At 36.5% G+C, this 24,869-nt stretch overlaps 3 protein-coding genes across 4 annotated transcripts; 2 read left to right on the top strand and 1 right to left on the bottom strand.

Annotated features, from left to right (window-relative positions):
• Window positions 1–1,623: 1,623 nt before the first annotated feature.
• Window positions 1,624–15,699, bottom strand: LOC123876843 (piggyBac transposable element-derived protein 4-like). 2 transcript variants are annotated; one of them, XM_045923216.1, is made up of 4 exons: window positions 15,688–15,699; window positions 6,885–6,888; window positions 3,707–4,378; window positions 1,624–3,586 (listed from the first exon to the last, which is right to left on the bottom strand). In XM_045923216.1, the coding sequence occupies exons 3-4, from the start codon at window positions 4,029–4,031 to the stop codon at window positions 2,157–2,159; spliced, it is 1,755 nt and encodes a 584-aa protein (XP_045779172.1). In that variant the 5' UTR covers window positions 4,032–4,378; window positions 6,885–6,888; window positions 15,688–15,699; the 3' UTR covers window positions 1,624–2,156. The 2 variants fall into 2 exon arrangements, with proteins under 2 accessions (XP_045779172.1, XP_045779173.1); XM_045923217.1 differs by lacking the exons at window positions 6,885–6,888; window positions 15,688–15,699 and having other exon boundaries at window positions 3,707–4,380.
• LOC123877124 lies at window positions 9,610–21,629 on the top strand. The gene is made up of 3 exons (XM_045923628.1): window positions 9,610–10,045; window positions 19,390–20,688; window positions 21,187–21,629. The coding sequence occupies exons 1-3, from the start codon at window positions 9,610–9,612 to the stop codon at window positions 21,627–21,629; spliced, it is 2,178 nt and encodes a 725-aa protein (XP_045779584.1).
• Window positions 21,630–22,022: 393 nt separating this feature from the next.
• On the top strand, window positions 22,023–22,601 carry LOC123877123 (the record flags this gene model as incomplete). The annotated part of the gene is made up of 1 exon (XM_045923627.1): window positions 22,023–22,601. A coding segment is annotated over one exon (579 nt), but the record flags the coding sequence as incomplete, so codon positions are not given.
• Window positions 22,602–24,869: the final 2,268 nt, after the last annotated feature.

The raw sequence follows: 24,869 nt of genomic DNA, 5'->3' as shown, positions 1-24,869 counted from the left end.
TTTTGATCTATAAAACATTTATGACACTGCAATTTTTGGTCAAACTTATTATTGACTACTTAGTGACGTATATACATAAAAAAACCAGCCAAGTGCGAGTCAGACTCGCGCACCAAGTTTCCGTATCCGTACTCAGGTATTTTTCCGACATTTTGCAAGATAAATCAAAAACTATTATGCTTAAAAATAAATTAAAATCAGTTTTAGAATGTTCAGGTAAAACCCTTTTATATGATACCCCACTTGGTATAGTTATCTTACTTTGAAAATTGAAACACATTGTTTTTTAATGAACCCATAAATTCATGGTTTTTGCCAAATTTCATGATTCTAGGTCAACGGGAAGTACCCTATAGGTTTTCCTGACAGACACAACACACACGGACAAAACAGACTGACAGGCGGACAGATAGACAGACATAAAGTTAGATAGACAGACAAACAGACAGCAAATTGATCCTATAAGCGTTCCGCTTTTCTTTTTGAGGTACGGAACCCTAATAAATGATATCATTGCATAGCAAGTGAAGAAACTAAAAATTATAACATCTTGGATAAACATCTCGGACTTGAAAGTGGATGTCATTTTCATAATAATCATGATCATCATCATCATCATTATGAGCCCGTGGATGTCCACTGTTGGACATGGGCCTTCCCTAAAGAGCGCCAGCCGCTTTATATCATCAGTCCTTCGTGCTGGAGGACGTCCTACACTACGCTTGCTTATACGCGGTCTCCTCTCATCCTATTTTCATAATAATTAGTACTTTCCCCTAAAAACCTTTAAATTGATATCAATAAAGTTTTTTTTCCATCTTATCTTCTAATACTTATGCATTTTACAAGTTTGGTTTTTGATCTTTGAGCTACCGGGATAGAGCACTCAGATTAATTAATTTTTATTTTTAAATTATAAGTCCTGGTCTATAATGACCTAATATTAGCTTCACTACACTGCAATGTACTGTTTACTGCATTCTTTTTAAAATAATTACTTTTTTAATGTAATAAATGCACAATATAAACTTATCTTAAAATCTAGAAAAATCCTAAATAAAAATACTTTATAACATAGTACTGAATTTACTACTCTATGGCATTCTGTACAATTACAGTATAACAAAATGCTTATGAAACCCGAAACAGGTCCTGCCGCGCTGAGGCGACGGGTATGACTGACAAGATAACGTAATTACGGCCCATAAGACTCAACAATAGGGTCGAAAATTCTTTGTACTCGCTCTGTACGCGATTTGAAGAGAATAAGCGAGGAAGCGTGAAATCAAATAATTTAGAATATAATTTGAAATATAGCACTTACTGTGAAATGATCGGACCGAATTATTTATTTGATTGTTTTACACCTATGGTGAAAGTTACGTCTTTAAGAGCTTTGTCATTAAAGAGAAAAACCCAAAAGTCTAAGGTTTTAGACCAAACTTCTGATTTTTTTTCTATCGAGGAAAGTTTGTCCAATCATGTTTTTATCGAACCAAATCCAAGGGGATATAATGAAAAATATTATATATTAATTTCAAATTTTTCGATCCATGCGTTCCTAACTTATTTCCATTTTAGTAAACTTTAGTATCGACGAAAACGGAGACCGCCGCGTTAACACGTTAGCTGCCACCCCGGTCACCGGTGACCGGACCCCTACCTACATCTACGCGCCACTACGGTCACCGGTGACCTCAAGGTAAACCTATTTTTGGAACGAATTTGTGCGCCGGAGGACGCGTTTCTGATACATTTTCTGTACTGAAGTGACCGGAGTGGCGCTGTAGAATACATGTTTGGCGTGGTTCCTGCCTACCTAATTTCATTTCGAAAATACTTCTAAAATTATGAATATGACAGTTTGTGATAAGTGAAAAGCAACTTGTTTGTGCTTTTATCACTTATCCAATGGCTTAATTTTAATGAAAGTTAGCATAGGGATAGCTTATATGGTAGAATAACATAATAGAAAAATACTATTTCAATCTCAAATGTTCTACACATACATATAACTTCATATAAGAATCATAAGGGTTGAAAATTTTGTTGAAAGAAAAATAATACAACTTTAGTATGAAAATCACAGCGCATTAATTATTTATTTTATTCAAATTATCAATCGAAAATAACATTAAAATTTCAAATTAAAAAACTTAAACATAACGATGAAACTTATTAAAACAACCCAAACAAAAATATGGTTCATTTGGACATTCTTTGCAGTATGTTGCAACTTTCTTTGTTTTATTTTTGGCAATTTTATAACCGAGTATTGCAGTGTTTTTTTTGTAGCATACTGAACAGAAACGTCTTGTGTTTCTAACATTGCCCTCTCGCTTTTCCAACTGGTGCTTCAGTCGTTTCGGTCTTTGAGTATTTTCGGGTTTTTCACTATCCATTCCTGAATCTACCAGATACTCCACTAACTGCCTTCTGTACTCTACTATACTTTCTTTAACTTTTTTATTTTCAGTGTACATGATCCATCCATTTACAACAGCTGTATTTAAAATAACTTCGATTCCTAATTTCTTGTACCATTTTACTGTTTTTCTTAATGGCGACGAATACGCAGTCATCTGGTCACTCATATCGACGGCTCCTTTTGCTTTATTGTAGGCTATTATCATTCTTGGTTTTCGAATTGTCCTGCCCTTTTTAGTAACCTTTGAGAACCCTTTTGAATGTTTTGTCGATAGCATTAACACATCCCGTTTGTCTTTCCATTTTAGTACACATATGCCACGTTCATTTTCCATTGCAATAGATTCACCTGGTTTTAATTTAGCCTCTACCACTGCTTTAGGCAAACCTTTCCTATTTTTCCTCAGGGTTCCGACCAAATGAGTATCTTTGTCAAGAAGTTGGTTTGCCAGCTCTAAACTAGTATACCAATTATCTGTTGAAACTGTATGGCCCAAACTTAATATGTGATCACATAAAGACATCACAACTTTTGTGGGAGAGGTATTTAAAACCTCATTATTTTTACCTGCATACAATTGCAATTTGCATGTATAGCCTGGTATTGTACATAGTTTAAATAGTTTCATTCCATACTTGTGTCTTTTGCTCTTATTATATTGCCTAAAGATTATACGGCCTCTGAATGGGACCTGCGTTTCATCGACACAGACATCTTCCTTAGGCCCATAGTGTTTTTCAAAGTTCTCGTTTAATTTGTCGATGAGAGGTCGTATTTTACAAATTCTATCTTTAGGATCAGCTGTTTCGTTATTTGTAAAGTGCAAATTCTGCAATAATATTTCGAATCTGTTTCGGCTCATGACAGTTGGAGGAAAAGTTTGCCTGTAAACACGGTCTGTACTCCAATAAAGACTGATTTTTGGCAACTTCACAAGACCCATGTATAATATTAAGCCAAAGAATCGTTTTACCTCATCTTTTGTGGTTGGTTTCCACTTATGTGAGCGTGACGAAGGCTTTACACTTCTTTCTCGTTGTTCTGCAAACAAATTAGTCTGATCTGCGATTTCTTCGAAGATGTTATCTGGTACCATCAGGCTGAAATATTCTCCTTGGGCAGCATTCCGCAGTTGACTGGCATATGGTTCCTTCATTCCTTTAAAATAATAGAAAATTATATGTACATTTCATTTAACTGCAATGATGTAAGCCGAAGATTATTACTACAAATGAATAAATTCATGGTGCGGTGTAACAAGTAAAAAAAAACAATTACCTGTTGGCTCTGTAAAGGCGATAACAGATGGTTGGTGCCCCTTTGGTTTAACCCATTTTTGTGATGTACTTCCGCTCAAACTAGGTATGTTTTCTGTAACGAACTTTTCCACGGGATCGCATTCTGTCTCGGAATCACTTGTAATTAAAATACGTCTACGCTTTCTCGGAACATGAATAACCTCTTCGCTATCTGTATCTTGTCTTTCACTCAAATCACAATCCCGTCTTATCTCTTCAAAAATACTAGCTTCAAGTAAATCGATGTCACGTAAATCTTCTTGGGTAATATTAAAATCTTCCAAATCTAAAGATTCAATATCCATGATTCATAAGGAGAGCGTTATAAAAAAACGAAACAAAACTGACAATATAACCCTAATCTAAAGCGACGTGCGCGCTCCTCCAGTGTTTGCGAACAACTACGGGGAGCGGGTGACCGGGGTTGCGGTCACTCCGGCGCCTTCGTAACGGTTTTTCATATTTTCGCTTCACAGCGCCATGCAGGTCACCGGTGACCTCGTCAGGTTTTTTGAAAATATTTTGAAAACTATCAAACCGATTTCACCTTAAGTTAGTTATATTTTCAAATCTTAACATTCCGCGCCAAATTTCATCAAAAAAAATTTATATAAAAAAAAATTATTCTTCTATGGCAGCCAACGTGTTAAGTCTTCATCCTGAAACATCACACCACATGCACCATCCCGTAAACATTTCATACCTCGGAGACTAAGGTGTCCTAGACGTCTGTGCCACAACTCCGCTGGAGAACCTGCTGCGACTATGGCCCTCGGTGATTCCTGGCTACCTTCCAGGAACAAGGAGTGATCCATGGGCGAGAAATTGTTAGTTTTCACATTAACACAAACGTTTCGTTTATATAAACCATTACAACGTACAGCACATGCAATTAGGTTGCCAACACCAGTGGTTTTGCTCTTATGGTTATAAATTAGACAGCCTCTCCTATCAAATATAACTTCATGGCCACTCTCAACTAATTTTGATACGGAAATTCGACCGTCCGATTGCGTCCGACACATAGAGATATAGCAAGAAACATTTAAAAATTATTTTGCTATAATCCGCCAACAGGATAAATCTGTATGGTCAAACATGCAGTTACAAGCTAAGCACCGCTTACCTCCCCAACCAAGCAATAAAGCCAAGTTCCCAAGCAAGCACTGCCACCACCATTCACATGCAACACCACACAAGACTTTTCCACTACTCTCGACGCACGTTTCGCCCCGACACCGGAGCATCCTCAGGAGATTTCGACTTTACAATGCTGTATTGTCAAGTTGAAAGTTACCTGAAAGTGGGCTGATGAATGCATTTACCATAGAATGTAAAAAAAGAAAAATAACCACATGCCAGTTCGTGAAGCATGAACCTGACTTCAATGTAACTGAAACCGAGTTATCGTTACATATACTCATGATAAAATACGGCGATGAAAACTGCAATAGATTTTTAACCAAAATCTCACCAATTTTTAATACTAATAATATAAAAAATACAGAAAGAGATACTCGAGATCAACATAACAGTGGCTTATGGCATGAACTTTGTTATGGAAGAATTACAGCATCAAAATGCTATGAAGTCAGCCGTTGTAAAACAGTTGGGACTTTAGTGTCTATAATTCTTAGGGCAAGGACTCCAGATACTCCAGCCATAACCAGGGGCAGAAAATTAGAGGCCAAAGTGAGGAAAGCAGTAGAAAAGAAATTAGGGATAACAATAAAAACATGTGGTTTATATATATCAGAGAAATGTCCCATGATCGCTGCGTCACCAGATGGAATTATGGAAAAAATAACTTTCGTGTTGAAATGTCCTGCCAGCGATAGAACAACACAAAACTACATTAATAAAGAAGGTGAAATAACAAAAACATATTTTGCACAATTACAAATGCAAATGTATTGTGCCAGTACTGCTGAAACCTATTTTTGTGTTGCAAGTAGCGATTTCGAAAAAAATAATCAGGTGACTCTAGCTAAGGTAGTTTATGATCACGATTATGTCATGACCTTATTAGACAAAGTGGTTTCTTTTTGGAAAGACAATATTTTTCCAGTTTTATATACACTGGACAGCAAATAAACCGGGCCACCCGCTACCTTGGAAGTCTGATTCGATTTTCTCAAAAAGTATAAAACTTACAACTATCAATATTATATCTGCAGAAAGTGCATTTCATAATGATTAAAATGAATAGAAATTCATTGCGATTAATCAATTAATTAAGTGTTTATTAAGGATTTTACAAGGAAGAGTCGTTTTCCAGCCATGTTAATCGATTGCAATTCTCAGCTATGGAAGCCTTGTTGGAGCAGGTATCCGGGCTTGAACCCGACGTTTCAGCTCATCCCATAAGTGTTCTATCGGATTCAAGTCCGGGCTTCGAGCTGACCAGTCCATTGTACGAATGCCGACGTCCGATATCCAACTTTTGTTCTGCGAAATCGCCGCCTCAACGCAGTTCAAGTCCAATAAAGTCTGCGTGACGAACGCCAAGTGGTCATAGGCCCAGACGCCATCAGAAGGATACTTGTTGAATGGAACCTGACTCCAAAGAGAGCTGCAACAGGCCCAGCATTGACGGTAGCCCACCGTGAAGCACGACTTGAATTTACTCGAGAGCATAGGGACTGGACGTCAGAACAGTGGGGTAATGTACTCTTCACTGATGAGACCAGGGTGAGTCTACATTGAAATGATCGACGTCTGAGACAATATCGTTGCCCTGGAGAACGTTATTCTCAGTGTTGCATCGAGGAAACTGCTAATGGAGAAGGATCTGTAATTATCTGGGGCGGCATCTCGTTAACCGCATGTACAGCGTTAGTTTTCATCGAACCAGGGGGCTGTACACGTGGATTGATCTCATTGCTACATTACTGAAATCCTCGCAGACCATGTGGTACCTTACGCAGGATATATCGCGCAGAATATGCGAGTTTATGCACCATAATGCACGACGTCACGTTATTCATGTGGTGACCCAGTATGTATGCGACGTGGGCATTCGTACAACGGACTGGCCAGCTCGAAGCTCGGACTTGAATCCGATAGAACTCTTATGGGATGAGCTGAAACGTCGGGTTCGACCCCGAATATCGGCTCCGAATATTTTTGTTTTCATTTCTTAATTACTTACGATCAACATTGCTGGAAAACGACTCTTCCTTGTAAAATCCTTAATAAACACTTAATATCATTATGAAATGCACTTTCTGCAGGTATAATTTTGATAGTTGTAAGTTTTATACTTTTTGAGAAAATCGTATCAGACTTCCAAGGTAGCGGGTGGCCCGGTTTATTTGCTGTCCAGTGTAGAAGTGTAAAATGACAATTATAAATGATGATGATTATGATGATATTATTAATATCATCATTACTATTACTTAATAAAATAATTATTTTTTATTCTAGACTTTTATTTTGTGCAGGCTTTCACCACTGGCTTCGCTTCCACCGTCTATTAAAAGTGGGGAAAACTTCAACGGTGATGTTTTTTGTCTTTATTTTTTATACCAGCCTACTTGTTTACTTTTGTATTGTGCCTTGCTACAAACTTGAATCGATTTATGTTCCTTGATTTGAACAACTTGCGTTGATTTATATCCCTTTATCTGGACAACTTGTGTTGATTTATCTACCTGTACTTGAAGTGTTTGAACAGAAACATCCACTGCTGTCTGTAAATCTGTAAAAATAAAATCTAAGCATTAGTAGGGTTTGGAATGTAGTTAGACTGGTACTCGACTAACAGATTGATTTTTTTAAATAATTATGTGTACCTTTTTGTACAATGTCTTCTTCAATCTCCTCATCTGTAAACGTTCTTTTCCTTTTAGCTAGGTAAGGTTCATTTGAGGTCAACTGTCGTTTTCTGTCTGCCTGGCAGTCGAATCTGGATGGTATGCATTGTGGTTTCATTCGAATTTGTTTAACTGAACCCAATAACTTATACTGCATATAGTTTTCCATATCGTGTTCCAACTACATAGATAAAACAGAAAATAAAAATTAGTTCCTACTTACTATACTCTTACAATACGTAATCTCAAAATGGGAACAAAAGTACACTTTCTATGACAACAAGTACAGTAAATAACTCTAATTGTTATAGGTATTATAAATAATGAACAGAACTTACATCGAAGTGATCTTCGCAGAAGAACAGTCGAGATTTTTGCGACAATTGCGATGGCTCCCTTTTTGCAAGTTTAAACCAAGTATTTCTCATAGTTACATCGGTTGGCACTTTAATCCACAACTTCTTTGGTGTTTTTATACTTGTATTCTTACATTCAGGAACGACACACCAATGATATGGATAATAACTCATTTTAAATTGCAAAGCTGAAAACGGACGCGGCTGACGGACGCGACTGACAGCCGCGACTGTGAAGTGTGCACAGTCTTTTGAGACGCGGCTTGCAGACGCGTTCCAATGCTTATTCCACAAAGAACTGTACACGAAGAAACATGTCGAATAGTGAAAGTGAGGACGATTTTCTCGAATTAGCGGCGGCTGCTATATGTTGTCCATCCAGAAAGAAAATAAAAAGAAACGTTTGGGTCCATGACATAAATAAAGAAAGGGCAGAATCTATTTCCTCCCAGACTTCTCGTTTTTTTGAAGCATGTTTGTAATCCTTTAATTTATAATTATACAGTAATTCCCTACTGCGAACACACTCTATAATTCGTTCGTATTCAGCGTATGGCGAAGTGATATTTTGTATTGGTGATGAGGTGTATTCACTTATTGCGGCGGTTATTTGAGAGGATGGGCGCGTGATGATTTGTGATGTAGCATTTAATTGGTTGGATCTTGCCATAAACAAAACATCTGACATTAATTTTTCCGCGATAATTCTCTGATCACTTGTTAATTTTTTTAATTGAGTGCTTAGATATAACCCAAATGTATTGTCCTGATCCGCAGCATTAGGGTTGTCTTCAGTTAAAAACTTTTTAGCAACATTTACCAATTCTTCTTGCGTTTTCGTGCTTGTTCGCTTTTTTCTGCATAATCGGCCCGAGTCTCCACCGGATGCTGCATTTGATTGGTAGAAGAACAGACCACAAAATTTTGAATAAATTACTGTTTGCGATCCCGTCAGTAGAGTTAGTAAAGGCTTTCTACCCGGCGGTGAGGATCGGGGAAAAGCTGTACAAGACCATGAAGATGAAACTGTTAGACTGGGATATTTGCAGGGCTTTAATAACCAACCCAAACCACTTGACGGCTAAACTGCGCGGCTCGGCGGCGCAGGCTGAGATATTTTACAGGGCAGTCGAGCCCATAAGAGCGTCAGTTTTCTCTAGGGAGCACATTTCGGATGTTCTAACCACGGATGTAGAATCCCACCAAAATAGGGTAGGGAGTTTTTCTAGGTCTAGCTCCTGTAACCGAACAAAGCCCGTACAGGATAAATCCAAGAAACGGAGGCGGTCTAGGCGATTGTCATCGTCATCAGAGGAAAGCCTAGGCCAGTCAAGGTCAAAGAAAAACCGTTCCAACTCATCATCACCAGAAAGAGACTCATCTAAACGTGGGAGCTACTCCTCATCATATTTGCCTAAAGAGACTCCGATTGAAGCAAGATTGGACAGGATGGAGGAAATGATGTTTCATTTTTTAAATATGGTGAATACGAATAAGGATAACGAGAGGGTCGAGAACTGGCGAGCGCCTAGCCCGGAGCTGGGTTTACCTGGTAAGGCGGCTAGCCGAGAAGTAAATGACAGTTGGGACGTTTTTTTCGCCGGCCACAAAGGAAAGTGAACCAGCGGCGGTCCCCAGAGCCGGTCCAATCTTGGAGCAGCAGGGTCTAAAATGTCAAAGGTTCGGGGAGCCGACATGGAACAAAATCCGTTATGCGGAGTCTCAAAAGAAGCTCCAGGCGGTCGCCGGTGTTCCACTGCTTACGAGTGAATGCATCTCTGTATCAGCATTCAAACCCGAGTTCTCTTAAAGATTTATTAGGAAAGTGTGATTCGGCTTTCGGCACTGTAACACATGGCCTATTAACACAGCGCCTAAGGCTCCAAAAATGTCTGAAAAAAGTAGCAGAGCAGCATCCAGAGGCAACGGGGAGCCTGATGAAGATATTGGCGGCAGATACTGAACTTCGTACTATATCCGATGATTTACTCCAGTATACTTGCGGCAAACGGGCGGAAATCATTGAATCTCGACGAAAATTATATGAACCAAAAAGCAGCTATTACCGATCAGTCCTTAGCGAAATCCCACCATCGGAGACTCATCTGTGGGATGAAGAAAAACTCCAACAGGCATTTAAAACGCATGGTATTTCTAAAATTGCTCCGCCTAATCGTCGGCTTTTCTCAAATCAGAGTAGTATCAGAGAGTAAGGAAAATATAGCAAAACAACCTCGGGATTTGAACAACGCGAGGTAGTCTTTTCAAGTGAATAGGAAATTCAAGAAACTAGAACTTAAAGATCGATCTCAGAAACATCAAGCACCAAAGGCCCAGAAACGCCGTAGTTTTAAGGAAAGGAGTGGGAGGGAGAGACGGCGGTATATTTGACGGCAACGGTTTTTTTTTTTTTTTTTTTTATAAAACTCCGGTAATTTATTGACAATGAACACACGTGCATTTCTATTAATATTTTATGTAGGTACCTACGTTTTTATTTTTTTACGCTACGTTAGTACAGAACCATTGTTACCCCTGCGTGGTTTGTTTTATGTCTGAGTTACAGGAATTTATTTGACTTAATTTTTTTTTTTTTTTAAATGAAAAATATCTTTATTTACACTTAACATTACCTTAAAATAAACAACGATAACAACTGCGTTAGTTAAGTACAAACTGTGTTGCAGTTGTTAACGCCCACCTCCAGATTAACAAAATTAGGTACTAAAGACAAGAAAAATAAATATATATATGTAACAATCTTAAAAATCAATGAATATTGTGTTAAGTTAGGATAATAATTTATAATATTGAAGATAAGGCTCACAAAGATATGTAATTTGTATGGTATATTAGATATAAGATTATTTTTAAGATGTAAGTACCTACCTATGTTCTACACTAGCGAATTGGGTAAACTGTAAAGCTAGATGTAAGTTTTGAAAAAATAAAAAAAAATGAAAAAATAAAATTTTGCCGCATGCTGCGAAAGCTGTCTATCTTTTCATTTTCTAAGATGGGTACTTGATGATATGCGCTCTTTAAGTGGAATTGACTGAACACTTTAAATCTTGATACGTTGTTCACGACTGATTCTATGCTTGGCAAGGGGAAGGCATCCAGTTCGGTGAATTTGTTTATTGTCATGGAGTAATCAATGACAAGTCGTTTTCGATGAACTCCTCCTCCCGCTACGAGGACTGCGGTTTTGGCCGCGTTGCAAATCGCAACCCCTGCGGCCGGGCCGCACTGCCAGGCCGCTAGTGCGCTATTGGGCTAAATGTTCAGAGTCGTTTAGTTTATAGCCTTAGCTGTTGTGTAGTGCTGCTGTTTGTACCATGCTGTGATAGCATATATTTTGTGTCCAGGCAAATAATGACTGAAACTATTTTATTATAGTTAAAAGCGTACCAAATCTGGTGGTAGTGATTAAAAAAATTCAGATTATGAAAAGTAGAATTTATTTGTAATTATTTTGTATTTCCACAAATTATATTTCATATTGATTAAAAACCAGTACGTACAAATTTAAAGAACAATTTTTTTTATTTTCTTATTATCCATTACTTGATTATCCCCGCGACTTCATCCGCCTATTACTTATTTTTAATAATTATTATGTATTTGTTTTGCGTGTAAATCCCATGGTCATTTTTCCCGGAGGAGGAAAACGGGTTCACAAAATAAGTGAGTGTAGTAAATTGGACGGATACGATGATGTGTTAATTTATGTGAATGTGATCAGCGAGGGTAAGGCGTTCTTCTGTCGCTTCAATTTCCAGCAATGAGACTTTATGTGACCAGCTTTATTACAAAAACTACAGATTACTTTCTTTTTAATGAAACTTCTAGCAACAAGTGCATTACTTGGTGAGCCACTGGCCTGATTCTCAATATTTGCCTTTCTGTACTCCTTCTGAATTAAGCGAGCACGAACTAGCTCTGAAAATAATGCATTAGTCATAGATGCCGTCTTCAAGGCCGAAACAAGAGTGTCAAATTCCTGAGAAAGATCTGGTAATAGTATTTCAGCAAATTCTTCATCTCCGATGACCTTACATGTCCGCAGTTGTTGAACAAGGGTAAAAACCGTTGTAATGTATCTGGTCACGTTATCATATTGATTAAAGTCTACCTATGTAGTTGCCGAAGTACACTAACTCTTCTAACGAGACCTTTATCTTCAAAAACGGATTGAAGTTTATCCCTAGCTGCCTTTGCTGTATTAATTCCATACAAGGTCTGATGAAGAGTAGGCTTAAGGCTTAATGATATTCTAGCAAGAGCCTTTCCATCTTTAGTAGTGTCTTTCTTCATACCTAAGACACAATCCCAGAGACCTTCTAGAATAAGTAAATTTTTAATTCTACCCAACTGTCGTAATTTGACACGCCTTTCAGTTTCTCGATCGGTTTCACGCCGCCACCAAGAATATGCTAATGCCAGTTTTCATAAATCCAGCTAGTATATTTAGCTTCACTTGGTCCTTTATACGATTAATAAGTTTTCTTAACAGCCTTGGGAAAACACTTTTGGGAATTGTTGGCAATGTACGGCCATCTGTTTTTCTTCATATAAAAAAAATCACGCCTCGCTCCTTTTGTCGGTCTAAAAAAGCAACATCCAAGGGCTGCGTAAGATGTGTAGAGTTAGGCGGAATAAAATTAAAATGTACATTCTCTGATTAAATCTAACGATAAGTGGGATGATGAATTGTCTCCAATTAGATTTTTTTCCTTCCTTATCCTTAAAATATGGCAACGCGACAGTGTGGACCCAGTCCTCGGAAGTAGCACCATCAAACCAACCAGACCCTGTGCAGTTGTATCTGCAGTCCTTTGGTCCGTTTTCACATCAAGATCCATATAAGTTTTCGATTTGTATACTACGTAACAAGGCAGCAAAACTCCGTCGGCAGATGCCGCCATCATCAGTGAAGTTGAGACTTTACTAATCATTTATTTCAGGGAGGTTGTCCACATACTTAAATTACAGGAAAAAAGTTCTTACCTATGATTCATAATGCGCTCAGCATATTTTGCACTTCTCTTTGCACTTTTCTTCACTGCCGGGATCATCGGCTAAATTACTTTCGTCATAATTGACGATGTCACACAAAGGCACTTCTGCCAATGACGTTTCAAGCTCAGTAAAATATTTTTCTATCACTTCTTATGTGCTCTTGATTTTTTTATTAATATTTTTAAAAGTATACAATTTAAATACAACTATGTAACTTTGCCATCACTCGTCACTGTCGGCATCACTTTCGGAGACATGGACAATGAACTCCAAGGTTATCCGAGGCGAGCCGCATCATCCTATCTTCTTCCTTTTTTTACATGTTCTGTACAATTTTTCCAGGAGACCGTGTTGATTGAGCTCAGCCATTTCAAAGGATTTATTATTTCTGCCAACATATGACGTTAGCTGAGCCCATATTAGTTCTATGGGATTCAACTCACAATGATAAGGCGGAAGGCCTAACGCAGTTACATTTTTCGTGGCTGCCATTTCATCTATTACCTTTTTTTAAACATATCTTTTCTAAACTTGCTTAAAAACTTTTTAAAGACATAAAAGGAATGAAATGAATGAATAAGTGACTACACATAAAGTCATATTAAATCTAATTTATCAAACCCTAATCTATCTAATTTATGGATGTCGTTCGAATTGAGTTCGAAAGTCAATTCGAACGACATCCTATCATAAATGTCGTGAACGCGATCAGGTGGTGTGGTGCGGTTTATGACTGCAGCTAAACTACGCAATGAAACGTAGTAAGACTGCTTAGCATCGTCGATTGAAGCGTATTTCTTTTGCGCTGTATTCTCGGTATGATCCATAGATCGCTCTCCGAAATCACAAGCGCTAAGAATACGAGAAAGATACAATGATACTAACCTACTGTTTTGATTAATATAAATGCCGTTAGCAGGGAATCTCTTGTTCGGAGCGATTGTGATATATTCCAATTGAGTAAGTAACTCACGGATTTGATCACGACCGGCAGTAGTTGTAAATCTTGTGGCCATCGCAGTTGAAATAAAACCAGACAATACAGATCTTTCAACATATTGGTGAAGATAAAGAGTTGAGTGATTAGTACCACAATTGATATATTTATGAGCTACAGATATATTATTATCGGTTTGCATGTTTTCATTAATATTAACAGATGAACTATGAGGTCTATTTGCCATGGATTGTTGAATTTGATGTTTGATTTTCACTTGAGTATTGACATTGTCAATAGTTTCTTGAAAACGAGTCTGCCATAGTGCCAAGAACTGACTCAACTGAGCATCAGCGGCTTCTTCATTTGCCATTTTAACTGAGCAAGTTCTTCTTTAGTTTTTGCTAAACACTTTTCAAGTCTTACTCTCAAAGACCTTTCCCTAACGAATTCTTCGTACGGAACAGTTTTACCACTGACTGAAAGATCCTCTATTCCTTCTTTCAAAGAAACAGGAGATTGTGTCGAACTACGTGGTTGTGGTGATTCGGAAGTTGATTGTGAACTAGATGAAGCGACTTTAGGGAAAACAGTTGTTTTGGTACCACGACGAACCAAAACTCTCTCAGGTGATGATGTGTCAGTTTGAACGACGTGACTCAGATTCAGATTCAGATTCAGATTTATTTATTTGCTTTCATGTACATTTACATTAATTGATGGTGGGTGCTTAAAGCTAAAAGCTAAATACATGAGACCCTGTCAGGGCATGGCAAATACAATTTTAGGTACAGTAAAATGGTTAATATTAAAGATACAATAAGAATAGGATAAGAATACTCGCAATCTGCTCGTGAATTAGAGTCGTGGAGAGTCTTCTTTTACCCGCAACACTTCTAGATCTTGAGCGAGGTCTGTCTCCACGTCTCACAGTGCGTGTTACCTCAACACCAGAAGTCGAAGGAGCGTCACTCGCTGCTCTTTGACTACGAGTACGAGGCAACTCTGAATCCGAAATTTTACTGCAATATGTTTCACTATTTCTATGTATCTCTCGAAATGATCGAAACGTGATTCTTAATTGATATTAACTGAGTTATTTAATATTAATAATAATGTGTAAAGTTGTTCTTCTTCGATGTGGTAATTTGCCTCAATTAAAGAATATATAACCTCTGTAATTTCTTTGTCGTCAGCTTTGATGTAAATATCCTTACTACAAAGTTGCAATACTATTATTTTCTTGTCCATTAATTGTTAAGAGTTGGGCTTTTGTTTCCCAAGTTTCAAATTGTATCCTTTTTTCTTGCACGTTTGAATATTATCCTTCCGCCAACTCATATTTGGAGCACGGTCTGCAAGCGGGAAATTTTATATGGGGGTAGATTACATTCCGGGGAAAATCATAGGCTCATTATCTTTATATCAAAAAATGGAGGTGTTCCCCGGCAATTAAAAAAAATAAATACACGCGGAAGAAGTTACGGGCATCATTGTTATAAAATATGATCAGATGATCATCTAAATGCACATATCTATCAAAAACTTACCTTCATTGAGCCATGTCTCATCTGTACAATATATTTTTTGATTTTGTTTCCGGTAGTCTTTTATTTTAAGGAGATAATTGGTCCTCCATGCCATCAAATCGGGCCTCTCTAGTAAAATACTTTTCCTTGACCTTTTCATGTAGGAAAACTTCTTTAAAATTTTATACAACGTTGAGCGAGTAAATGTTGGTAGGTCCGATACACTTAAAAATATTTGCAACGGTAAAGATAAATTAAACAACAAACAAAAATCCGGCATTTATAAACTCGAATGCTCAGACTGCAAAGCCACATATATCGGTCCAACGGGTCGTAAATTTGAAACACGTTACAAAGAACATTTAGCCGCGGTTAGGAACAACCAACCCCAAAAATCACATTTTGCTAAACATCTCCTAGATAGTGGACACAAATTATCATCCGACCATTCATATAAAATCCTACACACTTGCGATAAAGGTCTTCGATTGAGCATGTTCGAACAATTAGAAATAATAAAACATAATAATAATAATCAATTTAAATTACTCAATGAACAAGTTAATGTTTCAAATTCACCGTTGCTTCGTTTGTTTGGAAGGGGTAGACTGGAGGGGGGCGGGGGTAGTACAGGGGGTGAGGGGGGTAATGGGCGGGGCAACAGTTGTGGGACTAAATAACAGTATATAATACCGCGCATTTGATTAGAACGTCACTTGACAATACAGCATTGTAAAGTCGAAATCTCCTGAGGATGCTCCGGTGTCGGGGCGAAACGTGCGTCGAGAGTAGTGGAAAAGTCTTGTGCGGTGTTGCATGTGAATGGTGGTGGCAGTGCTTGCTTGGGAACTTGGCTTTATTGCTTGGTTGGGGAGGTAAGCGGTGCTTAGCTTGTAACTGCATGTTTGACCATACAGATTTATCCTGTTGGCGGATTATAGCAAAATAATTTTTAACTGTTTCTTGCTAAACATGAACTTCCGCAAAGTAACGCCTGATTCTATCCAATATTTAAAATCGGTGAGCTTGACCGTACAGGCTAGGCTTTACATCAAATTAACTAAATTACATCGTGTCGCGGTTCAAAACATTTGGTTCAATCAACAATGCAAACATCTAAACGTCATTCCAAATTACATCAATCTAAAAACCAACACTCACAGTCGAGCATCTAATATTGCCTTAAAAAAAGCTCAACAAGTATGGTTAAATGAAGAATCACGTCATTGGTTTACTGTTAGGGACAATTTAAAACTACATCTAAAAATACTCTATTCTGAACTTTCCTTCAAATTACATAACATCGAATTTGATCTTCTAGACCAAAAAGCAAGAGATTTAGCATCAATCGAGGTCCACAGTAAATTCCTTTCCCAACAAAAGAAATTAAAAACACTCGTCAATAACACCTCTCAATCTGCATTATTGAACAACAAACAATACGACAGACAATATGACGGACGCACCTAGTCACCAATTTCATCCCCGCGTTAAAAATTTGACTGATATTCTAATACCTAAGAACGAAATGCGCCTTTTAGATAACGGCTTAAAATACAATATGCCTATTAATAATACACATAAATCATTATAGGCGAGGAGCCACCAATCCTGAAAGCTCCGTGATCACGGATTCTAATATTTTTAATAAAAAATAAAAGTTCACGTTTAGACGAACAAGATTTGCTTGGTCGGCGTAGATTTGAATTGCCGGAAATATTTTAATTAAATTTTTTATTATTAAATTTTCCATAATTTTTTCCGTCATCACGGATTTTGATCAAACTTATATAGAATTTTGTGAAATATTATATTTAACAAAAAAATATCCGGCCGACCAATGATTTTTAGCCGGAAAGGTCACGCATACCTATTTCAATGGTGTGATAAGAGGTAAAATTTATCTATTATCACGGAAACCTTTTTTTTTTTTTTTTAATTCATGCGTTTGAATGTAAAATTTATAATTATCTTGGTATGCGTGCTCACAAACTGCCGAAAGTATCGCGCATACCAAATTTTATTGTGTGAGTGAGGATCATACTGTTATAGATTTTACTTACTTGATGACATTTCTTTTAGAGTCTTTCTTCTACCTCGGTCTCTTCCTTAAGTTTTTAACTATTTATTATACAAATTAATATGGGAAAGAGGAAATACCGGAAATTTTTTATTTGGGTTGATTATACAATAAATAAAGGTTGATACAAAAAATATGTTCAATTCAAGTTTATTAATCAATAATCATCTACATCATTATCATCAAAATTATCATTTCTCTCTTCTTCTGATTCTTCGCTTGCTTCCTCATTCTGTTGGCAACTTAATATTTCCTCAACCTTTAACAGTGAATTTTGTTAAATTAATAAATATATTTAGTATAGCCGTTCCGCTACTGGTCTCGCACGGCGCGGCAGCACGGCGAGAGCGGGACATCGCGCGGGGAAGTGGGAGGAGGGTTGCCTTCGAGCCAGGTGCCATGTTAATGCGCACGAGTTATATAGCTTACTACGCATCAGCATTCTAAATATATTTATTAATTTAACAAAATTCACTGTTAAAGGTTGAGGAAATATTAAGTTGCCAACAGAATGAGGAAGCAAGCGAAGAATCAGAAGAAGAGAGAAATGATAATTTTGATGATAATGATGTAGATGATTATTGATTAATAAACTTGAATTGAACATATTTTTTGTATCAACCTTTATTTATTGTATAATCAACCCAAATAAAAATTTTCCGGTATTTCCTCTTTCCCATATTAATTTGTATAATAAATAGTTAAAAACTTAAGGAAGAGACCGAGGTAGAAGAAAGACTCTAAAAGAAATGTCATCAAGTAAGTAAAATCTATAACAGTATGATCCTCACTCACACAATAAAATTTGGTGTGCGCGATACTTTCGGCAGTTTGTGAGCACGCATACCAAGATAATTATAAATTTTACATTCAAACGCATGAATTAAAAAAAAAAAAAGGTTTCCGTGATAATGGATAAATTTTACCCCTTATCACACCATTGAAATAGGTATGCGTGACCTTTCCGGCTAAAAATCATTGGTCGGCCGGATATTTTTTTGTTAAATATAATATTTCACAAAATTCTATATAAGTTTGATCAAAATCCGTGATGACGGAAAAAATTATGGAAAATTTAATAATAAAAAATTTAATTAAAATATTTCCGGCAAATCAAATCCACGCCGACCAAGCAAATCTTGTTCGTGAACGTGAACTTTTATTTTTTATTAAAAATATTAGAATCCGGATCACGGAGCTTTCAGGATTGGTGGCTCCCGGACTATTAGAAACACTGGCAGTAGAATCTGAATTAGCCGTGGTCCTTAACAAAAAAGATAATATTGTCAAAAATATTGTCACCTATGAAATCAAAACAAATGCTCCACGTCAAAATTCCAATTCAAAAAGTAAACAACATAGCACTAATAATAATAATAATAATAATTAATTAACAACATAATTAATAATAACAACAACATAAACAATAAAAATCGCATAAACAATAACAACAACATTAACAATAACAACCAGATAAACAATGACAACATAACATATAGATCTTTAAAAAATACATTAAAAGATAATGACCTTATTCTTTCAAAAGCTGATAAAGGTAATGCAATCGTTATCCTAAAGCGGACCGACTACCAAAATAAAGTCAATGAGGTTATCTCTGGAGAAGAATTCTCTAAGTTATCCTCTGATCCAACTAATAAATATGCAGCAGAGGTTAGGTTAGCAGTTAAAAAATCAAAATATATTTTTCCAAAAAATACTTCAAAACAAAACGTCATTCAAATGAACACTAATGCTCCTACATTATATGGCTTACCAAAAATTCATAAAGATAATATTCCAATCCGTCCCGTAGTCTCATACATTGGCGCACCAGCATATGAATTAGCAAAAGAGTTAAACAAAGTTATCAAAACAAAAACATCCTTTGATCCGTCCTATTCATTAAAAAATAGTATCCAATTAGTCAATAATATTAAAGACTTGACACTACCGGGAGATTGTAAACTAATATCCCTAGATGTGGACAGCCTATTTACCAATGTCCCAGTTAACGAAACCCTAAACATCCTAACCAAATTATTAGAAAATAATCATATAAATGCCAACGAAATAACAGAGTTAATAGAGTTAACCAAAATATGCATGAAACAAAATTACTTTAAATTCAATGACCAATTCTATCAACAAAAAGAGGGATTAGCTATGGGCTCACCACTAAGTCCTCTAATGGCTGATATCTTCATGGATGATTTTGAAAATAAACATATTGTCAAAAATAATAATATTCTATATTACTACAGATATGTAGATGATATAATTATATGTTGGACGGGGACAGACGAACAATTGGACACATTTGTCAAAAACCTAAACAAAATACACCCGAAAATTAAATTCAAATCAGAATTAGAACTAGATAACTCTATAAGTTTCCTTGATCTAACTATAACTCGTGCTAACAATAAACACCAATTTGGAATTTTCCGGAAACCCACATACACTGACACAACCATACCCGCTTCATCCTGTCACCCTTGGCAACATAAACTCGCAGCATTCCATAGTTATGTTCATAGGTTGCTGTCTATTCCACTTGAGAAAGAAAACTATTTAAAAGAATTAAAAATTATTTACCACATGGCTCAGGCAAATGGGTACAACATTAATATTGTTAATAATATAATAAAAAAACAACAACTACGACGGATCAAAAAGGATTTATATTCATCGCCATCAGATAAAATAAACAAATACAAATCCAGTCTAACCTATTTTGGAACAGTGTCCGAGCGTATAGCTAAGACACTTAAAGCACATGATATACATGTTGCATTTAGGACTAATAATACACTTAAAAATATTTGCAACGGTAAAGATAAATTAAACAACAAACAAAAATCCGGCATTTATAAACTCGAATGCTCAGACTGCAAAGCCACATATGTCGGTCAAACGGGTCGTAAATTTGAAACACGTTACAAAGAACATTTAGCCGCGGTTAGGAACAACCAACCCCAAAAATCACATTTTGCTAAACATCTCCTAGATAGTGGACACAAATTATCATCCGACCATTCATATAAAATCCTACACACTTGCGATAAAGGTCTTCGATTGAGCATGTTCGAACAATTAGAAATAATAAAACATAATAATAATAATCAATTTAAATTACTCAATGAACAAGTTAATGTTTCAAATTCACCGTTGCTTCGTTTCTTTGGAAGGGGTAGACTGGAGGGGGGCGGGGGTAGTACAGGGGGTGAGGGGGGTAATGGGCGGGGCAACAGTTGTGGGACTAAATAACAGTATATAATACCGCGCATTTGATTAGAACGTCACTTGACAATACAGCATTGTAAAGTCGAAATCTCCTGAGGATGCTCCGGTGTCGGGGCGAAACGTGCGTCGAGAGTAGTGGAAAAGTCTTGTGTGGTGTTGCATGTGAATGGTGGTGGCAGTGCTTGCTTGGGAACTTGGCTTTATTGCTTGGTTGGGGAGGTAAGCGGTGCTTAGCTTGTAACTGCATGTTTGACCATACAGATTTATCCTGTTGGCGGATTATAGCAAAATAATTTTTAACTGTTTCTTGCTAAACATGAACTTCCGCAAAGTAACGCCTGATTCTATCCAAAACAATAATCGTCATGATCGATCTCATTCGCGCCTTTGAGGCTAAACTGCAAGTTTTCAGAAACGATATTATCGCAAAAAACTACAAGTATTTTCCATACTTGAAAAAATATATCAATGTACCCAGATGTAACGACCTTTCATACACTGAACTTCTCCCAGTTCGATTGGTTGGAAATTGAAGATTTTGAAATGCAGCTGATTGATTTCCAATCTAGTTTAATTTGGATACAAAAATTCATAGACATGAGAAAAGAATTAGAGTTAATTGAAACAGAAAGATTGACCAGTAATATAAGTAAAGATGCCAATAATAATATTTTAGAAACCTGGAATGCGTTGCCAGAAACATTTAATTGTTCAAAGAAGCTGGCTCACGCTATTCTAACTGTATTTTCATCAACATATGCCTGCGAGTCATTGTTTTCAGAGATGAATAACATCAAAGACTCTGTTAGAAATAGACTGACTGATGAATCAAGTTCAGCATGCATTCTGCTAAAAGTAACATCGTACAACCCCAATATAAGTCAATTATCGTCCAATCTGCAACAACAGAAGTCGCACTAATTTTTAATTGCTCTTGTAATTGTATTTTTGGTAAATATAGAGCTTTGAGTTGATATTGTTTTTTTTACATTATTTTTCCACTGATCACAAAGTCAAGAATATTTGATGGCACGGCTGCGACGTCATTAAATATTATTCCAGAAAATTGGCACGTATACGCATAAAGGTTCGCCATCCCTGCTCTAGTATTAAATCCATTGGCGATATATTCCCAGTCAGATATTGTGTTGGGTAATGTCATAAACTCCCCATGCAAATTGTTCCAAATAGCATTCGTTACTTCCTTAATAATGTTACTGATCGTAGACACTCCGACTCGGTAGGCGTAATGTAAATCCTTGTATGAACACCCAGAAGCCATATATCTGCAAGTAAATTTAATTATATTTTTCAGCTAAATCGATCGTAAAGAAGTGGACTAATATTAGAGACAGCTGGATGAGGAGTATTAATGAGAAAAAGAAATCAAAAACATCAGGATCGTCTGCGACATGTCCGAGAGCCTACGTTTATCATCGTCAAATGTTGTTCTTAAAAAAAATTGTGACGCCAGCTGACACACATGATAGTGCAACTATTGCTACACCAAACCCAGCAGACGATAGTACAGCCGCTACAGTTACATCAGATGTTACCCATGACAGTGCGATGGCTCAGGACAATTTATTTGGTGAAGATGCTACAGATAATCAAGATGCTACAGATGAATGTCAACAAGAAACTAATAATGAAAATTTAGTAGGTGGTTCGAAAAGAAAAAAAAGCAGACCATCGAGGCAGAATTTAAACGTGTTTGATAAGAAAATGAGTGAGTTTATAGATTATCAAATGGAATGCAAGAAGAAAGAAGAAAGTAATTTGTTTTTCTTTAAAAGTCTACTTCCATCATTGGCAACGCTAAACGATAATCAAACATTAGAATTTCAATCAGGCGTCTTAAATTTATTGCAAAATATAAAGAACTCTTGCTAATAAAAGCCGGATGGTGAGTTCACACGAGATCCCGATACGAGGCCGTTGGATATGGCCAAGCAAGATGTGCTGTGTGAATACAACATTCGGTTTTTCCAGATCCGATGAAAATAAGATTCGGCAAATCGTGTCTCCGTGTGAACGTACTTTTACATAAAAAAATCAGCTAGAAAGCAATACAATTTGGTAGTTTTTTTTGGTTGAAAGTGGGAAATTCTTTCCTATTGTTCGTTCCTGTAAGTTTTGAATCTTATTTTATGTAAGTATATCGATACCAGAAGTATCAATTAACGTAAGGGACATTTTGGCGAAAATGAGTTATATACATCATTGGATTCAAAATTTTCTGCTCTATCGATTGGTATTATTAAAAAAATTCTATCGTTAAAAAAATAATCCCTTACGTTAAAAAAATTTGGCCTGCGCAATTTTTATGAAAAAAAAAAATGATGTAACAGACGTTTACATTTTTTTTTCTCTGAAAAATAAAGTAAGTCATAGTGTTAAATAATTTACAACCTTACCTTAAACCTCAAATCAGTCAATTTAAATAGCATGTCCCTTACTTTAATTCATGATTAGAGTTTTTTAAGAATTATTCTCTTACATTATTATCTCACAAAACTATCATTATTTTAAGCTCCTTACTGTAATATGCCTATTACGTAACAACTAAAAATCAAATTCGTATTTGCTTTACTTTATTTGTTTAAAAGATCGTTGCTAAAATACCGAGTACTTACATTAATTTGATTCTCATAATGGTTATCTCTCCGGCGCGTAAGGTGTTGCGGGTGTATACGGGGGAGGGGTAAGACTTAGCGACACGACGGGACTGTCCCGCTCGTCACTATTACCAACTTAGGGTAATTTACCCTATATTTAGAGTAAAAATAATCGAGAAGGGTAATTTTAAGGGTATGAATTTTCCTAGGGTATTTTTTGGGGTAAAACAATCAATATCAATAAAAAAATAACTGAACTATTTCGTTTCCGAACGCGCCCATTACAAATTCCGTTTTGTGAACGCACCGATTACTTTGTGTCCCTCTCTAGTCTCAAGCTTATTTTATTGTTTGCTCTTTCTTTTCGTGCGAGTGTTTTGGTTGTTTTTATTGTAAAAAATGGCGTCATCGAGTGCTGGTGTTACGCGTTCAGGTGTAAAAAAGTATGCACAAAAATATTGCAAAGAATGGGAGTATGACCCAAATTTAAAAGGTGAGTTGAGTTTTCTTAAAGTAATAATTTAATTAATCTAATTGAGCAATTTGAGATTGTTAGTAAGTTAGTAGGTACATAATCATTAGTTAGAAGGAACTTTGTATCTTTGATTGTCTAAGGGTTGCCTGTTGCAAAATTTACCCACATTTTATGGATGGTGGTCCTAGTGATGGTGATGGACAACGATGATTGCATTTTACATACTTTTCGTGGTGTTGGTGTTAATGGTTTGTTTTTTTTTCTAGATTGGATTTGTCCTGACCCCACTGGTGAAAATTATGCAAGGTGCAAATATTGTAATGTGACTTTAGCACCCCACAAGAAAGAACTTAATTATCACGCAAAGAGTAAAAAACACATGAAAGCTGTGTCATTAGATAAAGCGGTTAAGTCCTGCCAGCAATTGCCTTTTGTAAAAACAGTTTCAAAGACTAACAAAACTGCGGAATTAAAGATAGCTGCTTATATAGCTGAACATAGTGCTATTCAAAACGTAGATCATTTAGGTGAAATCCTGCCATCTTTAGATACGAAATCAGAAGTACTGGGGACGTTAAAAATACACAGAACTAAATGCAGCATGCTAATAAAAAACGTTCTTGGTCCAGTAATGATGCAAGAAATGATATCAGATGTTGGCGATGCTGCATATTCACTTATTGTTGATGAAACTACGGATATAACAACGGATAAAATTCTGTGCATTATGATCCGGTATTTTTCAAAAATTAAGCAGGATATTATAACAACTTTTTACAGATATATAAAAATATCTAAATGCGATGCAACAACCATCTATGAAACCATAAAAAATACTTTGCAAGAGGACGCCTTACGTCTTGAAATGCTGGTAGGAATTGGCCTAGATGGTACTAACGTAATGATTGGTGAACACCATTCTGTTGCAGCACTGCTGAAAAGAGACTTACCGGATATTATTATCGTTAATTGTACCTGCCATTCGTTACATTTATGTGCAGAGAAAGCTTCGGAAAGTATGCCCCGGCAACTGGAATTTTTTATTCGGGAATGCCATAACTGGTTCTC

Source organism: Maniola jurtina, chromosome 22, assembly GCF_905333055.1.
Source record: "Maniola jurtina chromosome 22, ilManJurt1.1, whole genome shotgun sequence".
Taxonomy (NCBI): domain Eukaryota; kingdom Metazoa; phylum Arthropoda; class Insecta; order Lepidoptera; family Nymphalidae; genus Maniola; species Maniola jurtina.
The sequence above is the reverse complement of the archived record's forward strand: the minus strand, read 5'-3'. Positions and strand labels throughout refer to the sequence as shown.

Bases quoted from the DNA above. Each gene is read 5' to 3' on its own strand.
- LOC123876843 (XM_045923216.1), bottom strand. From the start codon at position 4,031: ATGGATATTGAATCTTTAGATTTGGAAGATTTTAATATTACCCAAGAA. The intron at 3,587-3,706 runs GTAATTGTTTTT...ATTATTTTAAAG, and splicing joins CGCCTTTACAGAGCCAACAG to GAATGAAGGAACCATATGCC.
- LOC123877124 (XM_045923628.1), top strand. From the start codon at position 9,610: ATGCGGAGTCTCAAAAGAAGCTCCAGGCGGTCGCCGGTGTTCCACTGC. The intron at 10,046-19,389 runs GTATTTCTAAAA...GTATCCAATTAG, and splicing joins ACAGGCATTTAAAACGCATG to TCAATAATATTAAAGACTTG. The intron at 20,689-21,186 runs GTGAGGGGGGTA...CAATGTACCCAG, and splicing joins GGGCGGGGGTAGTACAGGGG to ATGTAACGACCTTTCATACA.